Source organism: Sphaeramia orbicularis, unplaced genomic scaffold (assembly GCF_902148855.1).
Source record: "Sphaeramia orbicularis unplaced genomic scaffold, fSphaOr1.1, whole genome shotgun sequence".
In the NCBI taxonomy this organism is placed as follows: Eukaryota; Metazoa; Chordata; class Actinopteri; order Kurtiformes; family Apogonidae; genus Sphaeramia; species Sphaeramia orbicularis.
In genome coordinates this window covers 218,720-238,282 of record NW_021941580.1, presented here as the reverse complement: position 1 = coordinate 238,282, position 19,563 = coordinate 218,720, and the positions used below count along the sequence as shown (strand labels likewise).

Here is a 19,563-nt window from a genome sequence, read left to right as displayed (position 1 = left end):
CCAAGACATCAGTAAGTCATTTCTAATGTATTTAAGTGTGTTTTAAGCAACATTTTAGGGGGTCATCAGCACCCTCCCGGTGGTCAAAAATAAGACTGTAGTATGTGCTCCAAAAAATGAAATTTTGGTCAAAATTTTTTATTTCACTTAAAAACAGTTCTAAATAATTCCAAAGACATCAGCAAGTCATTTCTGAGGTATTTAAGTGTGTTTTAAGTACATTTTTCAAGAGGTCATCAGCGCCCACCCAGTGGTCGAAAATAAGACTGTAGTATGTGCTCCAAAACATTAAATTTTGGTCAAAATTTTTATTTCACTTTAAAATGTGCTATATCATCCACAAGACATCATAAAGTCATGTCTGAGGTATTTAACTGTGTTTTAAGTACATTTTGAGGGGGTGGTCATCAGCGCCCCCCAGTGGTTGAAGATCAGACTATAGTATGTCCTCCAAAACATGAAATTTTGATCCAAATTTTTGTTTCACTGAAAAACAGTTCTAAATAATCCCCAAGACATCAGTGAGTCATTTCTAATGTATTTAAGTGTGTTTTAAGCAACATTTTAGGGGTCATCAGCACCCTCCCAGTGGTCAAAAATAAGACTGTAGTATGTGCTCCAAAAAATGAAACTTTGGTCAAAATTTTTATTTCACTTGAAAACAGTTCTAAATAATCCCCAAGACATCAACAAGTCATCTCTGAGGTATTTAAGTGTGTTTTAAGTACATTTTGGGGGGGGGGGTCATCAGCACCCCCCAGTGGTCAAAAATAAGGCTATAGTATGTCCTCCAAAACATGAAATGTTTGTGCTCCCTAAAAATGAAATTTTGGTCAAAATTTTTATTTCACTTGAAAACAGTTCTAAATCATTCCCAAGACATCAATGAGTTATTTCTAATTTAATTAAGCGTGTTTTAAGCAACATGTTAGGGGGTCATCAGCGCCCCCCCATGGTCAAAAATAAGACTATAGTTTGTGCTCCAAAAAAATTAATTTTGGTCAATATTTTAATTTCACCTAAACACAGTTCTAAATAATCCCCAAGACATCAGCAAGTCATGTCTGCAGTATTTAACTGTGTCTTAAGTACATTTTGAGCGGGGGTTATCAGCGCCCCCCCCCCAGTGGTCGAAAATAAGACTATAGTATGTTCTCCAAAAAATGAAATTTTGGTCAAAATTTTTAATTCACTTAAAAACAGATCTAAATAATCCCCAAGACATCAGCAAGTCATGTCTGAGGTATTTAAGTGTGTTTTAAGTACATTATGAGGGGGGGAGTCATCAGTGCCCCCAGTGGTCGAAGATAAGACTATAATATGTGCTCCAAAAAATGAACTTTTGGTCAAATTTTTAACTTCAATTAAAAACACTTCTAATTCACCCCCAAGACATCAGTAAGTCATTTCTAATTTAATTAAGTGTGTTTTAGGCAACATTTTAGGGGGTCATCAGCACCCTCCCGGTGGTCAAAAATAAGACTGGATGTGCTCCAAAATATAAAAATTTGGTCAAAATTTTTATTTCACTTAAAAACAGTTCTAAATAATCCCAAAGACATCAGCAACTCATTTCTGAGGTACTTAAGTGTGTTTTAAGTACATTTTTCAAGGGGTCATCAGCGTCCACCCGGTGGTCAAACATAAGACTATAAGTATGTGCTCCAAAAAACGAAATTTTGGTCAAAATTTTTATTTCACTTAAAAACAGATCTAAATAGTTCCCAAGACATTAACAAGTCATCTCTGAGATATTTAAGTGTGTTTTAAGAACATTATGAGGGGGGGGGGGGGTTATCAGCGCCCCCAGTGGTCGAAGATGTGCTCCAAAAAATGAAATTTTGGTCAAATTTTCATTTCAATTAAAAACACTTCTAATTCACCCCCAAGACATCAGTGAGTCATTTCTAATGGATTTAAGTGTGTTTTAGGCAACATTTTAGGGGGTCATCAGCACCCTCCCAGTGGTCAAAAATAAGACCACTGGGTATGTGCTCCAAAAAATAAAAATTTGGTCAAAAATTTTTATTTCACTTAAAAACAGTTCTAAATAATCCCAAAGACCTTAGCAAGTCATTTCTGAGGTATTTAGGTGTGTTTAAGTACATTTTTCAAGGGGTCATCCGCGCCCACCCGGTGGTTGAAAATAAGACTGTAGTATGTGCTCCAAAACATGAAATTTTGGTCAAAATTTTCATTTCACTTTAAAATGTGCTATATCATGTCCAAGACATCATCAAGTCATGTCTGAGATATTTAACTGTGTTTTAAGTACATTTTGAGGGGGTGGTCACCAGCGCCCCCCAGTGGTCGAAAAAAGACTGTAGTTAATGCTCTAAAGAATTAAATTTTGGTGAAAACTTTTATTTCACTTGAAAACAGTTCTAAATCATCCCCAAGACATCAATGAGTTATTTCTAATTTAATTAAGCGTGTTTTAAGCAACATGTTAGGGGGTCATCAGCGCCCCCCCATGGTCAAAAATAAGACTGTATGTGCTCCAAAAAAAATAAATTTTGGTCAATATTTTAATTTCACCTAAACACAGTTCTAAATAATCCCCAAGACATCAACAAGTCATGTCTGAGGTATTTAAGTGTGTTTTAAGTACATTTTGAAGGAGGGGTCATCAGCGCCCCCAGTGGTCAAAGATAAGACTATAGTATGTCCTCCAAAACATGAAATTTTGGTCAAAATTTTTATTTCACTTAAAAACAGATCTAAATAATCCCCAAGACATCAACAAGTCATGTCTGAGGTATTTAAGTGTGTTTTAAGTACATTTTGAGGGGGTGGTCATCAGCGCCCTCCAGTGGTCAAAGATAAGACTATAGTATGTCCTCCAAAACATGAAATTTTGGTCAAAATTTTTATTTCACTTAAAAACAGTTCTAAATAATCCCCAAGACATCAACAAGTCATCTCTTAGGCATTTAAGTATGTTTTAAGTACATTTTGAGGGGGGGGTCATCAGCACCCCCCAGTGGTCAGAAATAAGAGTATAGTATGTCCTTAAAAAAATGAAATTTTGGTCAAAATTTTTATTTCACTTAAAAACAGATCTAAATAATCCCCAAGAAATCAACAAATCATCTCTGAGGTATTTAAGTGTGTTTTAAGTACATTTTGAAGGAGGGGTCATCAGCGCCCCCAGTGGTCGAAGATAAGACTATAGTATGTCCTTCAAAACATGAAATTTTGGTCAAAATTTTTATTTCACTTGAAAACAGTTCTAAATAATTCCAAAGACATCAGCAAGTCATTTCTGAGGTATTTAAGTGTGTTTTAAGTACATTTTGAGGGGGTGGTCATCAGCGCCCCCCAGTGGTCGCAGATAAGAATATAGTATGTCCTCCAAAACATGAAATTTTGATCAAAATTTTTGTTTCACTGAAAAACACTTCTAATTCGCCCCCAAAACATCAGTGAGTCATTTCTAATGTATTTAAGTGTGTTTTAAGCAACATTTTAGGGGGTCATCAGCACCCTCCTGGTGGTCAAAAATAAGACTGTAGTATGTGCTCCAAAAAATGAAACTTTGGTCAAAATTTTTATTTCACTTAAAAACAGTTCTAAATAATCCCCAAGACATCAACAAGTCATCTCTGAGGTATTTAAGTGTGTTTTAAGTACATTTTGAGGGGGGGTCATCAGCACCCCCCAGTGGTCAAAAATAAGGCTATAGTATGTGCTCCCTAAAAATGAAATTTTGGTCAACATTTTTATTTCACTTGAAAACAGTTCTAAATCATCCCCAAGACGTCATTGAGTCATTTCTAATTTAATTAAGTGTGTTTTAAGTAACATGTTAGGGGGTCATCAGCACCCCCCCATGGTCAAAAATAAGACTATAGTTTGTGCTCCAAAAAAATTAATTTTGGTCAATATTTTAATTTCACCTAAACACAGTTCTAAATAATCCCCAAGACATACACAAGTCATGTCTGAGGTATTTAACTGTGTCTTAAGTACATTTTAGGGATGCACCGATACCACTTTTTTCCAGACCGAGTACGAGTACTTACATGTGAGTACTTGCCAATACCGAGTACTGATCCTAGTCCTTAATAATCCCATTCCAGTTATTAATTCCTTTTGTAAATGTGCTTTATTGTCGGTGTCATTAGTGTGACTGGAACAAAGTGTTGCTACTGACATTTAATGTGTTGGAATGAGCGTTTGGCAATTAATCCACCAGGGGGCGCCACTCTGAATTAACCATACTGGACAAATACCACGAATAAGAGGAAAGTTTTTTGAGAAGAAGAAGAAAGTCAGTAATAACAAACATGAAGATGACAGAGGCAACACTAATGTGATACTAATATTACAGCATTTTCACTGATAAGGTTTAAAAGTTTAGCTTCAGCAGGAAGAGAAAAGACAAATGAGTGAGAAGTTTCATTTTCACTTCCGCTGGCGGCGGTCCGCACCGCTCCGTACACCCGGTGGTATTCTCTGTCTCCACCAGCACCTGGAAAATGGATGGAATGTATGCAGAGGACGGACAGAACGCTGCGTCCGTATCTGTCTGTGTCTTTAACGTTACTTGCAGTCAGCGTTACTTTTATCACTGTCGCTTATTTTGAAAAATCTCCACACATCACACACATTATTCAATAATGTGTGTGGAATAGGGGAAGCAGAAATAAGCCTCCGGCTTCAGCTTCTGCCTTTTTCAGTTACAAAATGTGTTAATTTTATGTTTGCTTGTTTTTTAATATTTATGTGTTTTGTTTTGTTGTTTTTTTTTTTTTAATATGTATATGTTTTGTATTTTGTATTTAACTGAAATAAAAATTCATTCATTCATACATTATTCCACTGCCGCATACCTGCTGCACTGAACTGTGAATGTCACACGGCCGTAAGTGGTATCGGTGCATTTGTACCAGATTACTTTTACGAGTATGTGTACGAGTACACACACGGAGTATCGGAGCCAATACCCAATACTGGTATCAGTATCGGAAAATCCCTAGTACATTTTGAGGGGGGGTTGTCGGCGCCCCCAGGGGTCGAAAATAAGACTATAGTATGTGCTCCAAAAAATTTAATTTTGGTGAAAACTTTTATTTCTCTAAAAAACAGATCTAAATAATCCCCAAGACATCAACAAGTCATGTCTGAGGTAACTGTGTTTTAAGTACATTTTGAAGGGGGGTGGTCATCAGCGCCCCAAGTGGTCAAAGATAAGACTATAGTATGTCCTCCAAAACATGAAATTTTGATCCAAATTTTTGTTTCACTAAAAAACACTTCTAATTCACCCCCAAGACATCAGTGAGTCATTTCTAATGTATTTAAGTGTGTTTTAAGCAACATTTTAGGGGGTCATCAGCACCCTCCCGGTGGTCAAAAATAAGACTGTAGTATATGCTCCAAAAAATGAAATTTTGGTCAAAATTTTTATTTCATTTAAAAACAGTTCTCAATAATCCCCAAGACATCAACAAGTCATCTCTGAGGTATTTAAGTGTGTTTTCAGTAACTTCTGAGGGGGGTCATCAGCATCCCCCAGGTGGTCAAACATAAGACTGTAGTATTTGCTCCAAAAAATAAAATTTTGATCAAAATTTTTATTTCACTTAAAAACAGTTGTAAATCTTCACCAAGACGTCGACAAGTCATTTCTGAAGTATTCAAGTGTGTTTCAAGTCACTTTTTAGGGGAACTTCAGTGCCCTCCTCGTGGTGAAACATAAATCTGAAGTATGTGCTCCCTAAAAATGAAATTTTGGTCAAAATTTTTATTTCACTTTAAAACAGTTCTAAATCATTCTGAAGACATCAACAAATAAGTTTTCAGGTTTTTAAATTTTTTTTAAGTACATTTTGAGGGGGGGTCATCAGCACCCCCCAGTGGTCGAAGAAAAGACTATAATATGTGCTCCAAGAAATGAAATTATGGTCAAATTTTTATTTCAATTAAAAACACTTCTAATTCACCCCCAAGACATCATTAAGTCATTTCTAATGTATTTAAGTGTGTTTTAAGCAACATTTTAGGGGGCCATCAGCACACTCCCGGTGGTAAAAAAAAAAAATAAAAATAAGACCATAGTATGTGCTCCAAAAAATGAAATTTTGGTCAAAATTTTTATTTCACTTAAAAACAGTTCAAAATCATCCCCAAGAGATCAACAAGTCATCTCTGAGGTATTTAAGTGTGTTTAAGTTCATTTTGAGGGGGGGTCATCAGCATCCTCCAGGTGGTCAAAAACAGGACCATAGTACGTGCTCCAAACATTAAATTTTTGTCAAAATTTTTATTTCACCTAAAAACAGTTCTAAATAATACCCAAGACATCAACAAGTCATCTCTGAGGCATTTAAGTGTGTTTTAGGTACATTTTTTTGAGGAGGGGGTCATCAGTGCTCCCCCAGTGGTTTAAACAAAAGACTATAGTATGTGCTCCAAAAAATTAAATTTTGGTCAAAATTTTTTTTTCACTTTAAAAGAGTTCTTAATCATCCCTAAAATATCAACAAATAATTTCTGAGGTATTTAAGTGTGTTTTATGTACATTTTTCGGGGGGTCATCAGCGCCCCCTGGGTGGTCCAACATAAGACTGTAGTATGTGCTCCAAACAAGGAAATTTTGGTCAACATTTTTATTTCACTTAAAAACGGTTCTAAATATCCCCAAGACATCAAGAAGTCATTTCTGAGGTATTTAAGTGTGTTTTAAGTTACTTTTGAGGGTGGTCATCAGCACCCCCCAGGTGGTCAAACATAAGACTATCGTATGTGCTCCAGAAAATGAATTTTTTTTCCAAATATTTTTATTTCACTCAAAAACAGTTCTAAATCATTCCCCAAGACATAAACAAGTAATTTCTGAGGTATTTAAGTGTGTTTTAAGTCACTTTTGAGGGGGGTCATCAGCGCCCCCCAGTAGTATTTACATGTATTTATACATTTGTACTAGTATTTATATGTATTTATACATTAGTTCTAGTATTTATAAGTATGTATATATTTGCACTAGTATTTATATGTATTTATACATTTGTAGTAGTATTTATACATTTTTACCAGTATTTATATGTATTTATACATTTGCACTAGTATTTATATATATTTATGTATTTGCACAAGTATTTATATGTATTTATGTATTTGCACTAGTATTTATATGTATTCATACATTTGTACTTGTGTTTATATGTATTTATACATTTGTACTATTATTTTTATGAATTTATACATTTGTACAAGTATTTGTGTACTCATATATTTGCACTAGTATTTAAATGTATTTATATATTTGTACTAGTATTTACATGTATTTATACATTTGTACTAGTATTTATATGTATTCATACATTTTGCTAGCATTTATATGTATTTATACATCCATCCATCCATCCATCCATTATCTTCCGCTTATCCGGGGCCGGGTCGCGGGGGTAACAGTCTAAGCAGGGATGCCCAGACTTCCCTCTCCCTAGACTTCCCTCTCCTCAGACTCCTCCTCCAGCTCTTCCAGGGGGACCCCGAGGTGTTCCCAGGCCAGCCGAGAGACATAGTCTCTCCAGCGGTTCCTGGGTCTTCCCCAAGGTCTCCTCCCGGTGGGACATGCCCGGAACACCTCCCCAGCGAGGCGTCCGGGAGACATCCGAAACAGATGCCCGAGTCACCTCAGCTGGTCCCTCTCAACACGGAGGGGCAGCAGTTCTACTCCGAGCTCCTCCCTGGGGACTGAGCTCCTCCCCCTGTCCCTAAGGGTGCGCCCAGCCACCCTGCGGAGGAAACTCATTTCGACCGCTTGTATCCGGGATCTTGTCCTTTCGGTCCTGACCCAAAGTTCAGGACCATAGGTGAGGGTAGGAACGTAGATTGACCGGTAAATCCAGAGCTTCTCCTCTCGGCTCAGCTCCTTCTTTACCACAACCGACCGATACAGTGACTGCATCACTGCAGATGCTGCACCGATCCGTCTGTCAATCTCACGCTCCATCTTTCCCTCGCTCGTGAACAAGACCCCAAGATACTTGAACTCCTCCACTTGGGGCAAAGACTCCCCACCGACCCGGAGAGGGCAGACCACCTTTTTCCGGTTGAGAACCATGGCCTTGGATTTGGAGGTGCTGATCCTCATTCTGCTCGCTTCACACTCGGCTCCAAACCGCCCCAGGGCACGCTGAAGGTCCAGGTCTGATGAGGCCAACAGGACAACGTCATCTGCAAAAAGCAGAGATGAAATCCTGTGGTCCCCAAACCGGACCCCCTCCGGCCCCTGGCTGCACCTAGAAATTCTGTCCATAAAAATTTTGAACAGAACCGGTGACAAAGGGCAGCCCTGCCGGAGTCCAACATGTACCTGGAACAGGTCTGACTTACTACTGGCAATGTGACCCAGGCTCCTGCTTCGGTCATACAAGGACCGGACTGCCCTTAACAAAGGACCCTGGACCCTATACTCCTGAAGCACCCCCCACAGGATACCACGAGGGACACAGTCGAACGCTTTCTCCAGATCCACAAAACACATGTGGACTGGTTGGGCGAACTCCCATGAACCCTCAAGGACCTGATGGAGAGTATAGAGCTGGTTCAGTGTTCCGCAACCGGGACGAAAACCGCATTGTTCCTCCTGGATCCGAGGTTCGACTATCGGTCTGATCCCCCTCTCCAGTACCTGGAATACACTTTCCCTGGGAGGCTGAGGAGTGTGATTCCCCTGTGGTTGGAGCACATCCTCCGGTCCCCCTTCTTAAAAAGGGGGACCACCATCCTGGTCTGCCAGTCCAGAGGTACTGTCCCCGACTGCCACGCGATGTTACAGAGACGTGTCAGCCAAGACAGTCCCTGCACATCCAGAGACTTAAGGTACTCAGGGTGAATCTCTTCCACCCCCGGTGCCCTGCCACCAAGGAGCTGTCCAACCACCTCAGTGACTTCAGCTTGGGTGATGGACCAGTCCACCTCTGAGACCTCAGCCTCTGCTTCCTCTATGGAAGACGTGACAGCGGGATTGAGGAGATCCTCAAAGTATTCCTTCCACCGTCCGACAACATCCCCAGTTGAGGTCAGCAGCTCCCCACTTCCACTGTAAACAGTGTTGGTGGTGCACTGCTTTCCCCTCCTGAGGCGCCGGATGGTTTGACAGAATTTCCTCGAGGCCGACCGATAGTCCTCCTCCATGGCCTCCCCAACTCCACCCAGACCCGAGTTTTTGCCTCCACAACTACGCCTGGCCTGCTGGTACCCATCAGCTGCCTCGGGAGTCCCATGGGCCAACAAAGCCCAATAAGACTCCTTCTTCAGCTTGACGGCATCCCTTACTTCCAGGGTCCACCACCGGGTTCGGGGATTGCCACCACGACAGGCACCGGAGACCCTGCGACCACAGCTCCGAGCAGCCGCTTCAACATTGGAGGTGGAGACTCAATGTCCCCAGCCTCCCCCGGGATCTGGGAGAAGCTCTCCTGGAGGTGGGAGTTGAAGACCGTGCTGACATCGGGCTCTGCCAGACGTTCCCAACAGATCCTCACAACACGTTTGGGCCTGCCGAGTCGGTCCGGTTTCCTCCTTTGCCAGCGGATCCAACTCACCACCAGGTGGTGATTGGTTGACAGCTCTGCCCCTCTCTTCACCGGAGTGGCCAAAACACGTGGTCGGAGGTCTGGTGATACGACAACGAAGTCCATCATCGACCTCCAGCCTAGGGTGTCCTGGTGCCACCTGCACTTCTGGACATCCCTGTGTTCGAACATGGTGTTTGTTCTGGACAAACTGTGACGAGCACAGAAGTCCAGTAACAAAACACCACTCGGGTTCAGATCAGGGGGGCCGCTCCTCCCCATCACCCCCCTCCAGGTCTCACTGTCGTTGCCCACGTGGGCATTGAAGTCACCCAGGAGAACAATGGAGTCCCCAGTCGGAGCACCATCCAGCACCCTTCCCAGGGACTCCAAGAAGGCCGGGTACTCTGCACTGCTGTTCGGCCCGTAGGCCGAGACAACAGTGAGGCACCTGTCCCCGACCCGAAGGCGCAGGGATGCCACCCTCTCGTTCACCAGGGTGAACTCTAACACATGGCAGCTGAGCTGAGGGGCTATGAGCAAGCCCATGCCAGCCCGCCGCCTCTCACCGCGGGCAACGCCAGAGAAGTGGAGAGTCCAGCCCCTTTCAAGGGGTTGGTTTCCAGAGCCCAAGCTGTGTGTGGAGGTGAGCCCAACTATATCTAGACCAGTGGTTCTTAACCTTGTTGGAGGTACTGAACCCCACCAGTTTCATATGCGCATTCACCGAACCCTTCTTTATTAAAAAATAAAACATGATTTTTTTAAAAATTCAAGACACAGGTATATGTTTTACCGGTGCACAAAATGAACCATGCATTAACATCACTGTGTTCAAAGAACAAAACCAATACAGTGCATGAACTCACAACAGATTACATACCTTTTCACAAAGAAATGACCTTTTTTAATACTACCACACTGAAATGGTTTTAATTTTTAACCTAACCAAATTCCCTGCAGCACAGATTGGCCATGCAATGTAGCATGATCACCTGCAGCCAGTGATGGCCAAGTGGGGCGTGTCATCACGAATCATATGTAAGCCGTCAGGTCAACCCGGTTTTCATTTCATCTCGCTCCGAACTTTCCGAACCACGCAATTTTGACATAAAAAAAAAAGATAATTGCATGTAGTGTATCAAAAAAAAGTTCTCGTTATACTCCTTCAGTATTTTTGTGATCATTGTTTTATTACGGCACTAGCTCAGCTTTAGCGTATAACGATTTCTCCATCCACGACGGTGCGTCTGTCGTCACATGATTGTAACTGACCAGTGCGGTGACCGAAAAATGTAAACAAACGCTACACATGGCTGCCTCCGTGGTTAACAGGAAGTAGCAAAAGTCATAACAATCATGTGGAAAATACTCAAATAATTCATCGTCAGACGAGTGGAAGAGATTATAAACACTTCCGGATGTGTTGTAGTGCTATAAGCAACAACAATACACCATGTATACTGGATGTTAATCAGACAGTCTCCAAAGCCGTTTGTTTAAATACACGGACCTAGCCCGACACACACATCCGACAAATGAGTCGAGTGTGTGTCTTGACCTCCGCTGAACCCCTGAGACTGACTCACCGAACCCCTAGGGTTCGATCGAATCCAGGTTAAGAACCACTGATCTAGACGGTATCTCTCAACCTCCCTCACAAGCTCTGGCTCCTTCCCCCCCAGTGAAGTGACATTCCATGTCCCAAGAGCTAGACTCTTCGTCCGGGGATCAGGTTGTCGGGCTCCCTGCCGTCGACTGCCACCCAATCCACAATGCACCCGGCCCCTATGATTCCCTCAGCAGGTGGTGAGTCCACTGGAGGGTGGGCCCACGTCGCTCCTTCGGGCTGGGCCTGGCCGGACCCCGTGGGCATAGGCCCGGCCACCAGGCGCTCGCATTCGAGCCCCAACCCCAGGCCTGGCTCCAGGGTGGGGTCCCAGCTGTGCCATACTGGGCGACGTCATGTTCTTCTGATGTTTTTTGGTCATAAGGGCTTCTGAACTGCTCTTAGTCTGGCCCGTCACCCAGGACCTGTTTGCCTCGGGAGACCCTACCAGGGGCATAAAGCCCCCGACAACATAGCTCCTGGGATCATTCGGGCACTCAAACTCCCCCACCACGACAAGGAGGCAGTTCAAGGGGGAGTTTTATACATTTGTAGTACCATTTATATTTATAGATTTTTACTAGTATTTATATTTATTCATACATTTGCACTAGTATTTATATATATTTATATATTTGTACTAGTATTTTTATGTATTTATACATTTGTCATAGTATTTATATGTGTTTATACATTTGTGCTAGTATTTATATGTATTTATACATTTGTAATAGTATTTATATACATAGGTTTGTACTAGTATTTGTATGTATTTATACACTTGTACTAATATTTTTATGTATTTATACATTTGTACTAATATTTACATACACAGAGTGGGGAAGCAAAATGTACAATGAACATTTAGTTGTTTTTTCTCAGCAGACACCACGTCAGTTGTTTTGAACCCAAACATATACTGATGTCATAATCATACCTAACACTATTATCCATACCTTTTCACAAACTTTTGCCCATATGAGTAATCAGGAAAGCAAACGTCAAAGAGTGTGTGATTTGCTGAATGCACTCGTCACACCAAAGGAGATTTCAAAAATAGTTGGAGTGTCCATAAAGACTGTTTATAATGGAAAGAAGAGAATGACTATGAGCAAAACTATTACCAGAAAGTCTGGAAGATACTATTAAAGAAGAATGGGAGAAGTTGTCACCCCAATATTTGAGGAACACTTGCACAAGTTTCAGGAAGCGTGTGAAGGTAGTTATTGAGAAAGAAGGAGGACACATAGAATAAAAACATTTTCTATTATGGACATTTTCTTGTGGCAAATAAATTCTCATGACTTTCAATAAACTAATTGGTCATACACTGTCTTTCAATCCCTGCCTCAAAATATTGTACATTTTACTTCCCCACCCTGTATTTATACATTTGTACTAGTATTTATATGTATTTATACATTTGTACTAGTATTTATATGTATTTATACATTTGTACTAGTATTTATATAAATTTATACATTTATAGTAGTGTGTATATATATATATATATATATATATGTATACACACATATATGTGTGTATATATATATATATATACATACATATATGTGTGTGTTTATATTTATATATATATGTATATATATATATATATATATATATATATATATATATATATATATATACAAGTATATATGTATATACAAGTACATATGTATATATGTAATATATTTTTATATTTAGTAAGTATATATGTATTTATATACTTGTACTAGTATTTTTATGTATTTATACATTTTGTACTAGTATGTATATGTGAATGTATTTCTATATTATTTATGGTGTTCAGTGTGTGTGTGTGTGTGTGTGTGTGTGTGTGTGGGGGGGGGGGGGGGGGTTCAGGGCGGGGCCTCCTCCGTCTCCTCCGGCTGATGCGGCTGTCGTCATGCTGTCGTCATGCCGTTGTCCCCCTCCCGTCATGCCGTTGTTGCCGTTGTTCCTCCTCCGTGGACCGGTTGACCGTCACCGTCGCCTGGGCCTTCTTCCGTCCGTGTTGTCCTCCGCGGGGCTCCGTGTCGGGGCCCGAGTCTGAGCGTTTGTTGTCGGCGGAATGAAGCCCACATAGCGGCTCCGGAGCCCCCCCTCCACCGTGTGTCCTCCTCCCACGGAGCTGGGCTCGTCCGTCCGCCCGCAGACATGAGGGATCCACGGGTCGATGTGGCGCTGATGTTCGGTCTGTTCCTGGAGGTGAGACCCGGTTTAACGGTCATTTATTAACCGACAGTATCCGCAGATGAACGGGGGGTGAGGTGGGGGGGTCCTGGTCCTTCTGTCGGAACATGTACACCGTGTCGGTCTGGGATGGAACCCCGGTGGTGGCCGAACTCCACCGGAAACTACCGACATTTAAGGTTCTAGAGCGGGATATGAAACCCTCACGAACCGGACCGGAAACAGGAGCGGTTCTGTAGAAGTCCAAAGGTGTGTTCTTAAGTTCGGCTACAAGGAGACCGACCAGAACCGACCACAAACGACTGGAACCGACCACAAACGACTGGAAAAGACCAATGTGTCATTTAGGACCGGAAGAGCGGAACCAAAACAGTATCAGCAGTGAAACAATATAAATATTAATGTAGTATTTAAATAATTTTATTGTAGTATTTAAATATTTTTATTGTAGTATTTACATCATTTAAATGTAGTATTCAAATCATTTTAATGTAATATATGAATCATTTTATGGTAGTATTAAAACATTTTATGGTACTATTGAAACCATGTTATTGTAGTATTTAAATCATTTTATTATAGTAGTTAAAACACATTGTAGTTTTTAATTCATTTACTTGTAGTATTTAAATCATTTTATTGTAGTATTTAAATAATTTTGTAGTATTTAAACCATGTTATTGTAGTAGTTAAATCACTTTAATGTAGTATTTAAATAATTTTAAGGTAGTATTTCAATCATATTCAGCCTGTATTTGTTTGTGTTTGAAGATCAGATTCAGTTTTTGTAGTACAGGTACACAGTACAGGTACACAGTATACAGTACAGGTACACAGTACACAGTATACAGTACAGGTACACAGAACAGGTATACAGTACAGGTACACTGTATACAGTAGAGGTACACTGTATACAGTACAGGTATACAGTACACAGTACAGGTATACAGTTCACAGTACAGGTACACAGTATACAGTACAGGTATACAGTACACAGTACAGGTACACAGTATACAGTACAGGTATACAGTACAGGTACATGGCATGTTGGTTCATTCAGGGTACTCTTGTTCATTGAGGGCCCTCTCTAACCCAGTTAACCCTAACCCGGCTAACCCTAACCCAGTTAACCCTAACCCGGCTAACCCTAACCCAGTTAACCCTAACCCAGCTAACCCTAACCCAGTTAACCTTAACCCGGCTAACCCTAACCAGTTAACCCTAACCCAGTTAACCCTAACCCGGCTAACCCTAACCCAGTTAACCTTAACCCGGCTAACCCTAACCCAGCTAACCCTAAGCAAGTTAACCCTAACACGGCTAACCCTAACCCAGTTAACCCTGACCCGGCTAACCCTAACCCAGCTGACCCTAACCCAATTAACCATAATCCGGCTAACCCTAACCCGGCTAACCCTAACCCAGTTAACCCTAACCCATCTGACCCTAACCCAGTTAACCCTAATCCGGCTAACCCTAACCCAGTTAACCCTAACCCGGCTAACCCTAACCCAATTAACCCTAACCCGGCTAACCCAGCTAACCCTAATCCGGCTAACCCTAACCCAGTTAACCCTAACCCGGCTAACCCTAACCCAATTAACCCTAACCCAGTTAACCCTAACCCGGCTAACCCTAACCCAGCTAACCCTAACCCGGTTAACCCTAACCTGGCTAACCCTAACCCGGCTAACCCTAACCCAGTTAACCCGGCTAACTCTAACCCAGCTAACCCTAACCCAGTTAACCCTTACCCAGCTAACTCTCTCTTCTTGTGTTCCAGTGTGTCGATGCTAAGAAGTACTGCTGGTATTTCGAGGGTGGATACCCCATCTACTTTATGTGAGTATCACTGTTTCATTCATGTGTCTGATTAAAGCCAGGACCCACTGGAAACTAAAGGCAACACCTGGAACATGTGATCACGTGGGTTTGGGATTTGGAAAAAGAACTGGAGGCAACGTGTGGAACCAATGTGGATGTCAACCTGGACTGAATGAGTGACCGTGCAGTTGTCATTGTGTTTGGTTGCAGTTGTCTGTGTGTTTGGTTGCAGTTGTCATTGTGCTTGGTTGCAGTTGTCATTGTGCTTGGTTGCAGTTGTTGGTGTGTTTGGTTGCAGTTGTCGGTGTGTTTGGTTGCAGTTGTCGGTATGTTTTGTTGCAGTTGTCGGTATGTTTGGTTGCAGTTGTCCGTGTGTTTGGTTGCAGTTGTCGGTATGTTTGGTTGCAGTTGTCGGTATGTTTGGTTGCAGTTGTCCGTGTGTTTGGTTGCAGTTGTCGGTATGTTTGGTTGCAGTTGTCGGTGTGTTTGGTTGCAGTTGTCGGTATGTTTTGTTGCAGTTGTCGGTATGTTTTGTTGCAGTTGTCGGTGTGTTTGGTTGCAGTTGTCGGTGTGTTTGGTTGCAGTTGTCGGTATGTTTGGTTGCAGTTGTCCGTGTGGTTGCAGTTGTCGGTATGTTTGGTTGCAGTTGTCCGTGTGTTTGGTTGCAGTTGTCCGTGTGTTTGGTTGCCTAACAGTAGTTGCCGTCTTTGGTTGCAGATGTCGTTCCTATGAGGACTGCTGTGGGACTCGTTGCTGTGTTCGGGCCCTGTCCATCCAGAGACTGTGGTACTTCTGGTGAGTGTTCTTCTGTCCTTCAGTGGTTCAGGGGGTTTCAGAGGACTGGTAGGGTTAGGGTTAGGGTTAGGGTTAGGGCTGCCGGGGTTTGTTCAGCAGCAGCCTTAACACTAACCCTAACCCATACCTCAGACCTACCTTAGGGAGGCCCTAATCCTAACCACCAGGGGGTGGTGGTGACCCTTTACAGACCAGGACCGTCTACTGTTCAGATCACAGGTTCAACTGGGACCACAGGTTCTCCAGCTGGGACCTACATATGTTTGTTTCAAACTGAAGGCAGTCAAAGAACATGGTTTCATGACTCCAGATCCAGAGGTGGATTTAAGGTCTGTATGAGGTCTGTCCAGGGTCTGTAAGGGGTCTGTGGGGGGTCAGTAGATGGTCTCTGTTGGACCCCTCATCCTGGTCTTGGTGTTCCCGTCCAGGGTTCTGCTGATGATGGGTGTGTTGTTCTGCTGCGGCGCCGGCTTCTTCATCCGTAGAAGGATGTACCCGTCCCCCCTGAGAGAAGAACCGGCCTTCAACGTGTCCTTCACCAGACACCCCGTCACCTCCCCAGGTACAAAACACAACTCCAGTTCCAGCTAACCCTAACCCTAAAACTTACCCCCTAACCTGTGGACTAACCTTAACCCCGTCCTTCAACTCCTTAACTCCGTCTTTCCTTCTTCTGTCCAGTTTCGCAGCAGCCTGGCAGTATGGTGGGCTTTGGGGTCAATGGGATGACCGGGGACCCGGGGGTTCCCATGATCCACCCCGCCTACCCGGCCCAGCCTGGCTCCGCCCACATGATGATGAGCTCCTACCCTCCGCCTCCGTCCTACTGCAACCACCCACCACCGCCCTACGAACAAATATTCCACAACAGCGACAAGAAGTAACGTCCACCACAGAAAGGACGAACGGACCTGGACTTTATGGACCAAGGATGATAAACATGGTGTTGAGTGAAAAAGAACCACAGAGGCAGAACCACAGAGGCAGAACCCCAGCAGAACCACAGAGGCAGAACCACAGCAGAACCACAGAGGCAGAACCACAGAGGCAGAACCACAGCAGAACCACAGCTGAACCACAGAGGCAGAACCACAGAGGCAGAACCACAGCTGAACCACAGAGGCAGAACCACAGCTGAACCACAGAGGCAGAACCACAGAGGCAGAACCACAGCTGAACCACAGAGGCAGAGCAACAGAGGCAGAACCACAGAGGCAGAACCACAGCAGAACCACAGCTGAACCACAGAGGCAGAACCACAGCTGAACCACAGAGGCAGAACCACAGAGGCAGAACCACAGAGGCAGAACCACAGCTGAACCACAGAGGCAGAACCACAGAAGCAGAACCACAGCTGAACCACAGCAGAACCACAGAGGCAGAACCACAGAGGCAGAACCACAGCAGAGCCACAGAGGCAGAACCACAGCAGAACCACAGAGGCAGAACCCCAGAAGAACCACAGAGGCAGAACCCCAGCAGAACCACAGAGGCAGAACCACAGCAGAACCACAGAGGCAGAACCACAGAGGCAGAACCACAGCAGAACTACAGAGGCAGAACCACAGAGGCAGAACCACAGCAGAACCACAGCTGAACCACAGAGGCAGAACCACAGCTGAACCACAGAGGCAGAACCACAGCTGAACCACAGCAGAACCACAGAGGCAGAACCACAGCAGAACCACAGAGGCAGAACCACAGCTGAACCACAGAGGCAGAACCACAGCAGAACCACAGAGGCAGAACCACAGAGGCAGAACCACAGCAGAACCACAGAGGCAGAACCACAGCAGAACCACAGAGGCAGAACCACAGCGCACATGCGTTCATTCATTCATTCCTTCATGTTCACAGGTACCAGGGCAGTGGTGACCCAGGTCCACAGGTCTGGGTCTGGGTCCAGGTTTGGGTAGAATAACCCTGACCCTGTTCCTAACCCTAATCCCTGACCTTACCCTGTTCCAGGGTTTCACACTGGGGGGGGGGGGGGGGGGGGGGGGGGGGTGGGGGGGGCCTGGGTCCAGCTGCTGATGGCTCATGTCACTGCACTCACATGGGGGGGGGGGGGAGGCATCACAAATAAAGCACAGTATTAGGGTCAAAGGTCATCTGTTCAATCATGTCAATCTATGCAACAGATCCTGGGGCTGGTGGACCACGTAGACCATCTAGACTCTGTCCTGACCCACCTACCTGGGTTTATGCCCCCCCCACATTATCACATCTCCATTGTCAAATATGTAAATAAACTTCACTTCTGATAAAAAAAATTGTTGTCACTGTTTTCCTCTGTTTCTGAAGCTGTAATCAGATGGGGGGGGGGGGGGTGTGGGGGGGGTTAGGGTGTGTGTGTGTGGGGGGGTCAGATGATCCTTTTGTGTCCACAGGAGCCTCATTACTGACTGTTCAAGTGGAACAAACACCTGTGGAGTTTTTCTACTGTTGAGTCAAAGTTGTGGCTCCTTAAAGTTCAGATCCTGGTTCTGGTTCCTGTTCTGGTTCTGGTCCACAAGGAGGCGTTGACCGGTGGAAACAGAGAATCTCCAGAAGAAGATGCAGAGCTAAACAGATAATAAGGACACAGGGATGGATCTGTTGTTTTTCATATTAATGTGTGGGAGGTTTTTCATGTTTTCATGTTGGATGTGTTTATCAGTTAACGAGCGTTGATGGAGAATTCAGCAGAATAAAGACTGACCTTTGACCTGCTCTGGGGGATACTGGTTTGGAACAGTAAAAGGGGACATTGTAGACTAAGGTGGTACAGATTTGGTGAATTAAAATCAGTGGAAGATCGGCAATAGCCCCAGTGGTCAAGAAGGACTGGGATTAGCCCAGGACCAGACAGATTCTGGACTGGGATTAGCCCAGGACCAGAGAGATTCTGGACTGGATCTGCCCAGGACCAGAGAGATTCTGGACTGGATCTGCCCAGGAACAGAGAGATTCTGGACTGGGATTAGCCCAGGACCAGAGAGATTCTGGACTGGATCTGCCCGGGACCAGACAGATTCTGGACTGGATCTGCCCGGGACCAGAGAGATTCTGGACTGGATCTGCCCGGGACCAGAGAGATTCTGGACTGGATCTGCCCGGGACCAGAGAGATTCTGGACTGGGATTAGCCCAGGACCAGAGAGATTCTGGACTGGATCTGCCCGGGACCAGACAGATTCTGGACTGGATCTGCCCAGGACCAGACAGATTCTGGACTGGATCTGTTACTTCGGCCGATTCTGAGAACAGGTGACAAATGGAACTAACCATGACAGAAAAGGAACTGAAACACGGTCCAAGTGTAAATCCGGTTCTTTGGGATCGGTTTTGTGTGAGATGGTGAGTAGGCGGTCACAAAAAGTGCCAGGAAAAGAGGAAGGGAAGATTTGTAGAATGGGTCAAAGAAAAAAATAAATAAATAAAGGAATGTTTGGGGAAGAGGACAGCCTTCTGCCAAACCTGTGAAGACTGACTCAGATATTTAATGAACACAGATATGGGTTTAAAACCAGCAAAAACAGATGGAGATAATGAAGGAAGGAGCTGTGGAATTAATGAGGAGGAAAAACGACCGAAAACTGAAGCATTTGAGCGGAACTGTCAAACAGACTGT

At 43.7% G+C, this 19,563-nt stretch overlaps 1 protein-coding gene across 1 annotated transcript; it reads left to right on the top strand.

Annotated features, from left to right (window-relative positions):
- The first annotated feature begins 13,075 nt into the window (after positions 1-13,075).
- On the top strand, positions 13,076-17,032 carry LOC115416244 (vesicular, overexpressed in cancer, prosurvival protein 1). The gene is made up of 5 exons (XM_030129991.1): positions 13,076-13,347; positions 15,116-15,174; positions 15,874-15,951; positions 16,380-16,513; positions 16,633-17,032. Exons 1-5 carry the CDS (start codon positions 13,297-13,299, stop codon positions 16,833-16,835), a joined length of 525 nt encoding a protein of 174 aa, XP_029985851.1. The 5' UTR covers positions 13,076-13,296; the 3' UTR covers positions 16,836-17,032.
- Positions 17,033-19,563: the final 2,531 nt, after the last annotated feature.

What these genes read in the sequence shown, in the direction of transcription:
- LOC115416244 (XM_030129991.1), top strand. Translation starts at nt 13,297, where the DNA reads ATGAGGGATCCACGGGTCGATGTGGCGCTGATGTTCGGTCTGTTCCTG. An exon ending in TGTTCGGTCTGTTCCTGGAG is followed by an intron (nt 13,348 to 15,115) that starts GTGAGACCCGGT and finishes CTTGTGTTCCAG; the next exon opens with TGTGTCGATGCTAAGAAGTA. An exon ending in ACACCCCGTCACCTCCCCAG is followed by an intron (nt 16,514 to 16,632) that starts GTACAAAACACA and finishes TCTTCTGTCCAG; the next exon opens with TTTCGCAGCAGCCTGGCAGT.